The 14447-nt window shown below is 35.5% G+C and overlaps 1 protein-coding gene across 1 annotated transcript; it reads left to right on the plus strand.

Moving 5' to 3' along the window:
• Positions 1 to 8066: 8066 nt before the first annotated feature.
• On the plus strand, positions 8067 to 8913 carry LOC127160643 (stonustoxin subunit alpha-like; the record flags this gene model as incomplete). Its single annotated transcript, XM_051103303.1, has 1 exon — positions 8067 to 8913. A coding segment is annotated over one exon (567 nt), but the record flags the coding sequence as incomplete, so codon positions are not given.
• Between the last annotated feature and the right edge of the window lie 5534 nt (positions 8914 to 14447).

Here is a 14447-nt window from a genome sequence, read left to right on the forward strand (position 1 = left end):
CTGACTGATATGTTACCAAGGTGCGATTTTATAATAGTTTAGTCTTGATGGTGAACATTGTTGTAAATAGTTGTAAAAAGTATGTTTAGTAACGTATAGAACAATTTTGTTTTAATGTGAAAAAAAAAAAAATTTACAGGACAAAAAATAAAATAAACATATAGAAGCTGCATTACAGAAATTTACACATTGTAATTTACAAATTGTACATAATTAGTTCTCTTTTATTAACACGTGAATATACAAAATACAGAAATTAGGTTGTTTCATTGACAAAGTGACAAAAAAAAAAAGATTAAAGATTAAAATTTGTGACACTTGCAATCCTAAATCAGAGCAAATAAACCATGCCTGTTAACAACAACAGCACAATGAATTTCAGCAGAAAAAAAAAAAAATAAAAAAATACTCTATTAACTTGCCTACTTTGTATTTTTTAAGTCTTTCCCCAGCAGGCCCACTTTCTCTAAAATAGTCCTACAACAAGAGAAAATGGAAACACTTATAATATAAAGAAAGGTTTGCAATCTTAACATTAGAAAACATGACATAGCAGGACATGCATACAAAATACTAAAGTGCTAAAGTTTGTTTACTTACATTTCAATGTGAATTCCCCAACAGAACTCTCACCCATGTTCTTTGAATATAAATTCCATCGTCATCTGCGCGCAAGTGATTCTGGGATATGGTAGGGTGCAAAGTGTCCATCAGATGTACACTTCATTTTCCTAGGAATTGGAGACCGCATTTGAAGTCGCTTTCGAATTACGGCAGCCTTCGTCGCGCCGCAGTGACGCATTCGCCCTTGGAATGTGCACTTTGGAGGGTGCATTCTGAATTGGGACAGCTTACATTGTGACGCTGTGACGCAGTCGCCCTTCAAATTCGCACTTCGGAGTCCGTGCACTTCAGTTTGGGACAGCCTTCGTCACGCAGCTGTGACGCATTCGCACTTAAAATACGCACTTCGGAGTCCGCACACTCCACTTTGGGACACAGCTAGTGACTCACTACACACTGGTGACTATTTCCATCATACTGTACAGCTTCACTACTGATATTTACACACAGCATTAAAATGAATATCTCTTTTAATGCTATTTACAGTACATTATGATAAATACTTTGTTACATGAATGTGCAAGATTTCAGCCAGAAATAAATTGTAAATGCTAGATTAGACATTACCTGTCTAGTGATGTACACTCAAAAAAATATTTCAGCCCTTAACTTAATTCAATTACATACAAAAGTTCCATGCATTTAGATTACATAGTTTTAATTTAAACAAATCAATTAAACTTAATGTGATTCAAATGCAACAGTCTTACATAAATGAAACAGGTAAAGTTGATGTAATATTTCCCAGTGTTAAACAAACCCTGCTCAGTGTACATGTGTTTCCACACTACAGAGTGTTCAAGTAGCATTGACACAGTGTTGGAGTTAAGGAGATCATTATGTCACGATTGACCAATAATGATGAACACCTGCTGTTTACAAGCAGAATCACTGAAGGAAAGAGAATCACAAGAATCAGACACAGCCAAAGATAAAATGAACTTAAATAAATAAAGACATTAAATCTCTGATTAAACAACTCCACAAACATTACAGTTTGACTTGATTTCTGTCATATATCCACAAATATTATTTGAGAACATCTAAACAGAGGTTTAGATGTTTTATTTAACATAAAGATTTTATGTTTGTGCTTCCATTTCGAGAACTGAACTTGATTAAAGATCATCAGTACAGTCTTCATAGTCTTCTGCTTGACTTTTATCCTGAACTTCAAGATTTGGACTCAAAGATTTATGATAAATGTAAAGTTGTGTTCATCTTTGATGGTCTGGATGAAAACAGAATTTCACTGATGTTTTCAGACCGTCAGAAAGTTTCTGATGTGACTGAGATTTCATCAGTGAGGGTGTTCCCTCTGCTCTCATCTGGATCACCACCAGACCAGCAGCAGCCAATCAGATCCCCTCTAAATACATCAACCGTGTGACAGAAATTTAGGGATTCAATGACCCTCAGAAGGAGGAATATTTCAGGAAGAGAATCAGTGAAGAGCATCAAGCCAGCAGAATCATCTCACACATCAGAAGAGCAAGAAGCCTCCACATCATGTCACATACCCGTCTTCTGCTGGATCTCAGCCACTGTGCTTCAAAACCTCCTGAAACAAGATCTCAGTGCAGAAATCCCTCAAACTCTGACTGAAATGTACATCTACTTCCTGCTCATTCAAACAAACATGAGGAACCAGAAATATGAAGAGAGAGATCCAGAGAAACTCCTGCAGTCCAACAGAGAACTGATTGTGAAACTTGCTGAAGTAGCTTTCAATCAGCTGATGAAGGGCAATGTAATCTTTTATGAGGAGGACCTGAGAGAGAGCGGCATAGATGTCACTGATGCCTCAGTGTATTCTGGGATTTGCACTGAGATCTTTAGGGAAGAATCTGTGATTAATCACAGGAAGGTTTACAGCTTTGTACATCTGAGTTTTCAGGAGTTTTTTGCAGCACTGTATGTGTTTTACTGCTATTTACACAAGAACAGTGAGATTCTGAAAATGTTCCTGACAGGAATGTCCAGAACTCAGTGTGAAAATGTTCCTCTGGATGTGCTTCTGAAGGGAGCAGTGACTAAAGCCTTGAGCAGTGAAAATGGACACCTGGATCTTTTCCTTCGATTTCTTCATGGCATCTCACTGGAGTCCAATCAGAGACTCTTACAGGATGTACTGATACACACAGAGAACAACCCAGAGAGCATCAAGAAAATAATCCAAAACCTCAAAAGAGGTCAAAAAAACGATGTCAGTCCTGACAGATGGATAAATCTGTCTCACTGCTTGATTGAGATGAAGGATAACTCTGTTGTTGAAGAAATGCAGGCATTTTTTAACTCTAAATCAAAAGAAAAAAGTCTTTCTCTTACACAGTGTTCAACTTTGGCAAGCATAATCCTGATGTCAGAGGAGGTGCTGGATGAGCTTGACCTTAACAAGTACAACTTCAACACAAGAGAGGGTCGATGGAGACTGTTACCTGCTGTGAGGAACTGCAGAAAAGCTCTGTAAGTGTGAAAATATGAACATACATTTGTTACATTTTGATGGTTGATGGAGGTGAAGAGTATTATTTGGTCTTGTGTTCATAAGCATAAAATATAAATTTTGTCTTTTAAGAAAACATTAAAAACTAGGGATGTGCACTATTATTGGCACATCAGCTGTGATGTATCTTTAATGATGTGTCTTTGTTCATTGTTCATTGGTTTCGTTTTGACAGGTTAAAATAGCCACAGTATGCTCCTATTTTGATTGACTCAATATTCTTAGTCACCATTAAATTGTAAATAAATAATCCCTTCTTACCATTAATATAATTATTTATTTTTATTCTTGTGGCCTCATGATCTTTAATCATAAACATTATCTCTTCCTGGTCAAAAATTTATATTGCAGTATATTTTTTTAAGATTCTGTAATTTTCATAGACGTTCCAGGAAATCCACTAAACAATATGTTTTCATTCATCCAATTAAAAAACAATTGGTTAATGGTTCGGATCTATATTTTATAACTTGAGGCAATGAAAAATAAATAATTTGCACTAAACAATATTTCTATGAAAACTGTTTTATTAAACCTGGCATGAAAGTTTATTTTTCTTGTTGAAGAAAGTCAATTAATTTAAATTCTAGTTTTGATCTAAATAAAAGGATATAGATTTAATGAAAACAAAATTTCCCATTTAAGAAATAAGATTATAAATTATTTAGAATTACTGCAACTGACATCCAGTCACAGACGAAATCAACTGAAATAAAAGACATTACATTTCTTAAGATCTCAGCAAAGGAGGATTAAACAACTCCACAAACAGTTTGACTTTGTTTGTCATGCAGAAGTTCTTACTGAGAATTAACAGAGGTTTATTTTCAGTTTTAGTGAATTCCATTTGAAGGTTACCATTTTGGTGAATAGTGTTTGCTTTAGTTGGCCACTTGGTTGTTGACATTGTAACACTGTTATATTTTTTGTTTTTGCTGCTGCAGTTTTGTATTTAGAAAGCACATTATAACAGCAGAGCAACCTAAAAAAAAAAGTTTGCTGTTTGATGCTGATGAAATCTTTATATAGTGTTTTGACTCATTGATTGCTGCACTGTGTATTATAGTAGTTCGTTGGTGTACTGATTCTGTGAATGTCTTTATTTTGTGCAAAAAAAAGTTTCACTTGTAGCACACATAGACATAAAGAATTGGCGTGAGAATCTGAACAATGGTGACAATCAAAATATGCAGACAAACAGATTTTTGAACATCACAAAACAAGCTACGAATAAGCTGAAACACAAATAGCAAAAATTAAAGCAAATAGTAAAAATAAAAGAAAATACTAAGACAATTCAGGTGCATAATTTATTCATGTTGCAATGCATTCTGGGAGCCATTATTGAGTTTTGATTGGAGTTCCCAGAATGCACTGCAGCATGAAGCTTTTTGTTTATTGTCACCATCATTGAGCTTCACATGCTGATTCTTGATAAATGTGTGTGATTAAACAGAACAGATGTTCAAATTAAAACATTAATTTTATTAACAATGGAAAGCTATTTTTACAATGAAGTGCTTATAGGTTCAGATTTTGGATGAGATCAGCGTGTCAGGCCAGTATATGACTACATTATCGTTAATAACCAGCCGACACTACCTGATCATGTTTTCTTTTGGTCATAACAAATGTGCTTTGCAAACACAGAATTACAACTGCCAGAGAAATGCTGCTATTAAAAAGCCAAGGGTCAAGAGCCCAACTAAAGCACACACTGACCACATTAATGGTGACTTCAAACAAACCATTCAACATCTAAACCTCTGTTCTCAGTAAAAACTTTTTTAGACTTTTTTCAGTGAGCTTAAACAGATCACCCTTTACACCCTTTATATCACAAACAACCGACAGCTTTGAACTAAATATGATTTTCCTAAAATTCGTCATTAGTAACTTTTCGCAGCATCAGTCGCACGCTCTCACGAGATCTCCTGGTTCGTTCTTGTGAATTCAGTTGACTGGAGACTCTAAATGGCTCTAAATGGATCATTTGAATCAGTGAGTTGTCAACTCGAGAACAGCTGCAATCGGATCATTCCAATTCATGAATGAATCGTTTGGTGTTCAATCAATTTGAATCAATTTGTTCATGAATCAGACACCGCTTCTGCGTCTCAGAGCACGTTATGTATTATAAGGAGCAACAATATGTTTTATGAAATGTAGTGAAGTAAGAAGTACGATCTTATGCTTTGAAATGTAGTGAAGTAAAAGTGAAAGTTACTCAAAATAAAACTACTCCAATAAAGTACAGATACTTGAAAAATGTACTTAAGTACAGTAACGAAGTACAACTACTTCATTACTGCCCACCACTGCTATCCCCACCCCAAACAGCCATAACTGTTTTAGCATGTGCTGTGAGTTTTAAGTTAGCATGAATGCAAAGTACCAAATTAAACTAGAGAAACAGCTACGTAAGTAAAATAACTGTATCTACAATACAATGATTGCTAGGCAAAAATAATCTTAATGAAAAAAAAAACCTTCCTTTCTTGAAAATCATTTTTTGGTCATAAAATCTACAATGTTGCTCACATTCAGATGCCACTTCTCCTGTAACATTAAAAATGTGAATGGAGTGTATGATATTGATGACATCACAGCTTCTTTCTGACCTGTAAAACTGACAGTGTTACAACTAACCCTGTGTTACAACACTCCCTGGTCTCCCCTGCATTTTTTAGAACACCAGGGTGACTATAGGAACATGAAATTATTCAGCCATGACTTCCTTTTTTACAGTACTATAAATATGAGGGGAAAAAAACGACCAGTTCCCTTTATCATCCATCACAATGAGAAAAAAAAACAAAGAATATAGTTCTGATGTGCAGCAACAAATTGTTGAGCTTTAAAAAAAGAGAAAAAAAAAAAGAGAATGAAGTCAAGGCAATGGCACAAAATAGTTAAACAAGCAAATAAATAAATAAATAAATAGGGGAAAAAAGAACTAAAGCATTGAATATTTCATTTCCACCATTAGGACAATAATTAAGGTGTTCCAGTCAACAGGAAATGTTACAAATCTTCTTACAGTGTATTGACTGTCTATACTGTCTTAAAGCAATGTGAGGAAGATAGTTTGAGTGGTTTGAGTCTCCAAGTATCACTGTTGCAGAATTACGGAAAATAGTCTTGAGGTCAGAAGGCTTATAATGGGCCATGGTTGTATCTTCCAAAAGAACAATGACCATCAAAATTAACACAAAAATGGGTCACTGACCACAAAATACGGGTTCTACTATTGCTGTCCCAGTTCGCTGACCTGAACCCTCTCGAAAACTAAAGAGGAAAGAGTTTATCATGGAGCTGGGAATCTAAAGGGTCTGGAGTGAATCTGGATGAAGGAATGGATTCTGATCTCTTGTTCTCTAAAATCATCAAGCATTATAGGACAGACTCATAGCTGCAAAAAGTATTGAATAAAAGGGTGTCGTTAATTGTGGCCAATTAGAGAAATAAATAAATAAATAAAAATCTTTTAGAATGATTTCCATTCACTTCCATTTTACTTAGTTGATTTTTTTAAAATAAAAGATCAAAATGATTAACAGTGCGTATTTATTTTCACACACTTCTTTGTTCATATCTACCAAGAGTACCAATAATTTTGATATGTAAAGACTGAAAACACAATGTTAATCTGAAGTTAAACCTGCCTCCTGGTAGGTTTAATTTAAGCCTCAATTTAGTCCTGAAGTAGCTCTAGTCTTCCTCCAGGAAATCAGCCTATTAAATTCTGGACTAGACTAAGTCTAAGACTATTTAAAACCGTGACAAAGAAAGCAGATTTCTGTAAATGTGCTTTAAAGGGCCATTTTATTCTAGGACTAGGCTTAATCTCTGTCCGGGAAACTGCTCCTATATGAAAGATCTTTTTTAGGCATATGACCAATCACAGCAAAATCCCCAGTGTTAATTTAACACTCTGAGTGTGGACACATATAAACACTGAAGCAGTGTTGAAGGTAATGAGATAATTAGGTGATTAACGAAGTGATGATTAATCATTATTGAAGACACCTGATGTTAATAAGCAGAATCACCAAAGGAGAAAAACAAAATTTTTAAGCAATCATTATAGTGCTCAATGTTTGCATTAGTTGGGCTCTTGACCCTTAACTCACCAACGTTAGATTTTGTTTGGCTGCGATTACTAAGTTATAACAGCCAGACAAGCAAAGAGCAAAAGTCAATAAGATGGCGTTGACTGTGCTTGACTTAATCATCATATAGTGACTTGAGTGGTTGACATAGAATTTTCTTACAGATAACAAAAAAAAAAAAAACTGTGAACAAAAGATCAATCAATTTTGCCATAATCAGACAGATGATGACAAAAAAAAAAGAATCAGTGTGAGAATCACAACAACGGTGACCATCAAAAAGCATGTTGTAGCCAATCAGAACTCATCCATGACTCCCATCATGCATTGCGGCATGAATAAATTATGAGAGTTCAGAGTTGATCTGTTTATCTGAATATGCTAGGCTATTACAAGAAGCAAACCCCAAAAAAAAAAACCTAACTTAGAGATTAGACTCTAGATGATTTACGTCAAACAATGAATATGTTAAAACATAATCACCTGGTGACTTGAGCTTTTGGCCTGTCTGGCTGTTTCAACTCAAATACAGCAGTCAAACAAAATCTAGCATTAAAGATTTAAGGGTCAAGAGCCCAACTAATGCAAACATTGACCACTATAATGGTTGCTTAAAAATTTTGTTTTTTTCCTTTGGTGATTCTGCTTGTTAACATCAGGTGTCTTCAATAATGATCAATCATCACTTTGTTAATCACCTAATTATCTCATTACCTTCAACACTGCTTCAGTGTTTATATGTGTCCACACTCAGAGTGCACTCAGTTTTGTTGTTTGTTGTTTAGTTGTTGTAAATGTGTCTCTTGTAATGTGTGTTCTTGTGTTCAGATGCCTGTGATCTCACACTGGATACAAACACAGCAAACAAACACCTCATTCTGTCTGACGACAACAGAAAGGCGACAAGTTTGAATGAGCCACAGTCATATCCTGATCATCCAGACAGATTTGATGAGTTTCAGGTTCTGTGTGTTGAGAGTCTGACTGGACGCTGTTACTGGGAGACTGAATGGAGTGGAGATAATGTTGAAATATCAGTGTCATATAAAGAAATCAAGAGGAAAAGATGGAGTTTTGACTGTGTGTTTGGAGGTAATGTAAACTCCTGGAGTCTTGAATACTCTAATCACAGATTCACTGCCCGTCACAATAATAAATACACTGATATATCTGCTGGTTCAGTGTCCAGTAAGAGAGTAGGAGTGTATGTGGACGTGTCTGGTGGCACTTTGTCCTTTTACAGCGTCTCTGACACAAACAAACTCACACACTTACACACATTCACACACACATTCACTCAAACACTACACGCTGGATTTAGACTTTATCCAAACTGTTCGTTGTCTCTGTGTGACATTAAACACACACAGACATTAGTCGACACAGTGTGAGTGTAATGATGTGAAAGTGTTGCTGTTGTTGTGTGTGTTTTAATCACAGGCTTCAGGAAGTTCAATATCAGACACACAAGACAGTTTCCTGTTTCAGATCATCAGGATGAAGATGTTTCTCCAGTCAGAGACACTTTCTGTGTTTCTGTCCAACACAAATCACACAATCAAACACACAAATAAAATCACATGTCATATTTACACTGTTGTATCATATTAAAAGATTGTTTATGCAAATGATCTTTAGACTGTATTTGTATTTGTTTTCACTCCTTCACAATCAAAAATGATGAGATTTAAAATAAAACTTTTTTCTTTTTATTGGCAAAAGTAATATTTTTGTTCTATAATATTTTTCAATTACTATTTACAATTTTGATGCGATTTTATGATACTATGCATTACTTATAGTATTTAAGTTTTATGAGCTCTTTTTTTATTTCCCAATTAAGACGAATTACACTTGAAATACAACTTTATTTTATTTTTTTTTAGGATAATTAATGTAATATTTTTGTTCAATAATGTTTTTTGATTATTATTTAGCATTTTGAGCTGATTTTATGGTAGTATTACATTTTTAAAAACTTTTAATGAGCTATTTTTCCAATAAAATTAAACTTTGAGTCTCTTCATTTTTTGGGTCACACCTGAAATACAACTTTATTTTATTTTTTTAGGACAATTAATGACTGATTAATTAATGGAGAAAAATGCAGAAATGTTTTCCTCAAAAAACATAACGACTGAAGAAAGAAAGACATGAACATCTTGGATGACAAGGGGGTGAGTACATTATCTGTGAATCTTTGTTTTGGAAGTGGACCAGGAAGCATCAATGCTCACTACGTTCCCTTATAGGAAGCTCTGAAGCTCAAAACTTAAGAGATAATTCACTACAAAATGACATGTGACCGATTTTAAAACACAAACCAATATCATATTTGAGCATAAACATACACTCAAAAAAATATTTCAGCCCTTAACTTAATTTAATTACATACAAAAGTTCCATGCATTTAGATTACATGGTTTTAATTTAAACAAATCAATTAAACTTAATGTGATTCAAATGCATCAGTCTTACGTAAATGAAACAGGTAAAGTTGATGTAATATTTCCCAGTGTTAAACAAACCCTGCTCAGTGTTCATGTGTTTCCACACTACAGAGTGTTCAAGTAGCATTGACACAGTGTTGGAGTTAAGGAGATCATTATGTCATGATTGACCAATAATGATGAACACCTGCTGTTTACAAGCAGAATCACAGAAGGAAATAGAAACACACGAATCAGACACAGCCAAAGATAAAATGAACTTAAACAAACAACATTACAGTTTGACTTGATTTCTGTCATATATCCACAAATATATGGGGTTCCATTTGTGCCAAAAAAGAGGCGACTGCTTTGTGCTTTGTACTACACATTTGTCTTTGTCTACAGTTATTGCCTAATTATTCAGGAAAATCAGTATATGTTGACGTGCATGTTGTCTGTTGACGTCGTCTTAATCTGTCGTCCTGTCGTCTTTTTCTTTGTTTTTTTACTGTTGTCCTAACTCATTTTGTCCTGTCGACCTGTTCTGTCATCCTTACTGTCGTCTTATTCTGTCATGCTGTCGTCCTGTTCTGTCATCTTATTCTGTCATGCTTACTGTCGTCCTGTTCTGTCATCCTAACTGTCGTCTTGTTCTGTCGTCTTAATCTGTCATGCTTACTGTCGTTCTGTTCTGTCGTCTTAATCTGTCATCCTTACTGTCGTCTTGTTCTGTCGTCTTAATCTGTCATGCTTACTGTCGTTCTGTTCTGTCGTCTTAATCTGTCATCCTTACTGTCGTCTTGTTCTGTCGTCTTAATCTGTCATGCTTACTGTCGTTCTGTTCTGTCGTCTTAATCTGTCATTCTTACTGTCGTTCTGTTCTGTCATCTTAATCTGTCATGCTTACCGTCGTCCTGTTCTGTCATCCTAACTGTCGTCTTGTTCTGTCGTCTTAATCTGTCATGCTTACCGTCGTCCTGTTCTGTCATCCTAACTGTCGTCTTGTTCTGTCGTCTTAATCTGTCATCCTAACTGTCGTCTTGTTCTGTCGTCTTATTCTGTCATCCTTACTGTCGTTCTGTTCTGTCGTCTTAATCTGTCATTCTTACTGTCGTTCTGTTCTGTCGTCTTAATCTGTCATCCTTACTGTCATTCTGTTCTGTCATCTTAATCTGTCATGCTTACTGTCGTCCTGTTCTGTCATCCTAACTGTCGTCTTGTTCTGTCGTCTTAATCTGTCATCCTAACTGTCGTCTTGTTCTGTCGTCTTATTCTGTCATCCTTACTGTCGTTCTGTTCTGTCGTCTTAATCTGTCATGCTTACTGTCGTTCTGTTCTGTCGTCTTAATCTGTCATCCTTACTGTCGTTCTGTTCTGTCGTCTTATTCTGTCATGCTTACTGTCGTCCTGTTCTGTCGTCCTGTTCTGTCATCCTAACTGTCGTCCTGTTCTGTCGTCCTGTTCTGTCATCCTAACTGTCGTCCTGTTCACCGCGGAACACCAGCCGCCATCTGGATTTGCTGTACGTCTATTATAATTACGGTACGGAGAAAAGAAGGGCTAAAAAGCTGACGAACATCTATATTTCAGCGGTTAAAATTTAAATGTGCTAGAAAACAGGGGAAAAGTATTTACAAAACGTATATATATATATATATATATATATATTGTTCATTATATAAGATACAATTATATTACTTTCAAATACATTACATCGTAAACACAGATAGAGACATGGTTGTTGAGAAAAAGAATTTATTGAAATGTTCATGGTAACTTTTAATAAGAAATTTTAATAATGCATGTAGAAAAAAGGAGCAAACATTCAGTGTTAGAATGTATTTTAACAAACTTTATTTTTCAGAAAACTTTACAGTATAATGTATTCGAAAGTAATATAACTGTATCTTCTATAATGAACAATATATATATACGTTTTGTAAATACTTTTCCCCTGTTTTCTAGCACATTTAAATTTTAACCGCTGAAATATAGATGTTCGTCAGCTTTTTGGCCGCTTCTTGTCTCCGTACCGTAATTCCACTAATAGACGTGCAGCAAATCCAGATGGCGGCTGGTGTTCCGCGGTGAACAGGACGACAGTTAGGATGACAGAACAGGACGACAGTAAGCATTACAGATTAAGACGACAGAACAGGACGACAGTTAGGATGACAGAACAGGACGACAGTAAGGATGACAGAATAAAACGACAGAACAAGACGACAGTTAGGATGACAGAACAGGACAACAGTAAGGATGACAGAATAAAACGACAGAACAAGACGACAGTTAGGATGACAGAACAGGACGACGGTAAGCATGACAGATTAAGACGACAGAATAAGACGACAGTTAGGATGACAGAACAGGACGACGGTAAGCATGACAGATTAAGACGACAGAACAAGACGACAGTTAGGATGACAGAACAGGACGACGGTAAACATGACAGATTAAGACGACAGAACAGGACGACAGAACAAGACGACAGTTAGGATGACAGAATAAGACAACAGAACAGGACGACAGCATGACAGAATAAGACGACAGTAAGGATGACAGAACAGGTCGACAGGACAAAATGACAGTTAGGACAACAGTAAAAAAAACAGAAAAAGACGACAGGACGACAGATTAAGACGACGTCAACAGACAACATGCACGTCAACATATACTGATTTACCTGAATAATTAGGCAATAACTGTAGACAAAGACAAATGTGTAGTACAAAGCACAAAGCAGTCGCCTCTTTTTTGGCACAAATGGAACCCCATTTTATTTTTTTATTTTTTTTAAAGTTTCAATTGACCTCACCATCATGGCGAACAGGGTTTACTTTAGTTGGACTCTTGACTTTTGAATTTTTTGTTTTAATTTTTTTGGCTGCTGTAATTATGTATATGAAGCACATTTATTACAGCAAAATAAAAAAGCCAAAAAGAAGTCTGATTATATGTTTTTGGTTAGTTTTTATTGTTTGTTAGTTCACTATCATCATCATGCTGGGTAGCAGCAGAGTACAAATCTCACCCATGACTCCCAGCATGCAGCTGTTGAATGTCACCGTTGTTGAGATTCATATGCTGATTTTTGATGTCTGTGTGTGTCTAAGTAATACTGGAGATCTTAAAGCAGTAATAGTAATAATTCATACAACTACTGTAAATGTCATGAAACTTAAAGTAAATCACATTACTGGATGATGATTACAATATCAATAATAATTAACAAAGAACACTTATTAAGGCGCTTTTTTTTTTTTTTTTTTTTGCACTATAACAAACGTGCTCTACAAACACAATTATAGCAACCAAAGAACAAAAAAACTATACTACGAAAGTCAACGGTCATGAGCCCAACTAAAGTAAACCCTGTTCGCCATGATGTTGAGGTCAAACAAAACATTTTTTTTTTCAATAAAACATCTAAACCTCTGTTTAGACATTCTCAAATAATATTTGTGGATATATGACAGAAATCAAGTCAAACTGTAATGTTGTTTGTGGAGTTGTTTAATCAGAGATTTAATGTCTTTATTTATTTAAGTTCATTTTATCTTTGGCTGTGGCTGATTCCTGTGTTTCTCTTTCCTTCTGTGATTCTGCTTGTAAACAGTAGGTGTTCATCATTATTGGTCAATCATGACATAATGATCTCCTTAACTCCAACACTGTGTCAATGCTACTTGAACACTCTGTAGTGTGGAAACACATGTACACTGAGCAGGGTTTGTTTAACACTGGGAAATATTACATCAACTTTACCTGTTTCATTTATGTAAGACTGTTGCATTTGAATCACATTAAGTTTAATTGATTTGTTTAAATTAAAACTATGTAATCTAAATGCATGGAACTTTTGTATGTAATTGAATTAAGTTAAGGGCTGAAATATTTTTTTGAGTGTACATCACTAGACAGGTAATGTCTAATCTAGCATTTACAATTTATTTCTGGCTGAAATCTTGCACATTCATGTAACAAAGTATTTATCATAATGTACTGTAAATAGCATTAAAAGAGATATTCATTTTAATGCTGTGTGTAAATATCAGTAGTGAAGCTGTACAGTATGATGGAAATAGTCACCAGTGTGTAGTGAGTCACTAGCTGTATCCCAAAGTGGAGTGTGCGGACTCCGAAGTGCGTATTTTAAGTGCGAATGCGTCACAGCTGCGTGACGAAGGCTGTCCCAAACTGAAGTGCACGGACTCCGAAGTGCGAATTTGAAGGGCGATTGCGTCACAGCGTCACAATGTAAGCTGTCCCAATTCAGAATGCACCCTCCAAAGTGCGCATTCCAAGGGCGAATGCGTCACTGCGGCGCGACGAAGGCTGCCGTAATTCGAAAGCGACTTCAAATGCGGTCTCCAATTCCTAGGAAAATGAAGTGTACATCTGATGGACACTTTGCACCCTACCATATCCCAGAATCACTTGCGCGCAGATGACGATGGAATTTATATTCAAAGAACATGGGTGAGAGTTCTGTTGGGGAATTCACATTGAAATGTAAGTAAACAAACTTTAGCACTTTAGTATTTTGTATGCATGTCCTGCTATGTCATGTTTTCTAATGTTAAGATTGCAAACCTTTCTTTATATTATAAGTGTTTCCATTTTCTCTTGTTGTAGGACTATTTTAGAGAAAGTGGGCCTGCTGGGGAAAGACTTAAAAAATACAAAGTAGGCAAGTTAATAGAGTATTTTATTTATTTATTTTTTTTTCTGCTGAAATTCATTGTGCTGTTGTTGTTAACAGGCATGGTT

Source organism: Labeo rohita, unplaced genomic scaffold (genome assembly GCF_022985175.1).
Source record: "Labeo rohita strain BAU-BD-2019 unplaced genomic scaffold, IGBB_LRoh.1.0 scaffold_410, whole genome shotgun sequence".
Classification (NCBI taxonomy): domain Eukaryota; kingdom Metazoa; phylum Chordata; class Actinopteri; order Cypriniformes; family Cyprinidae; genus Labeo; species Labeo rohita.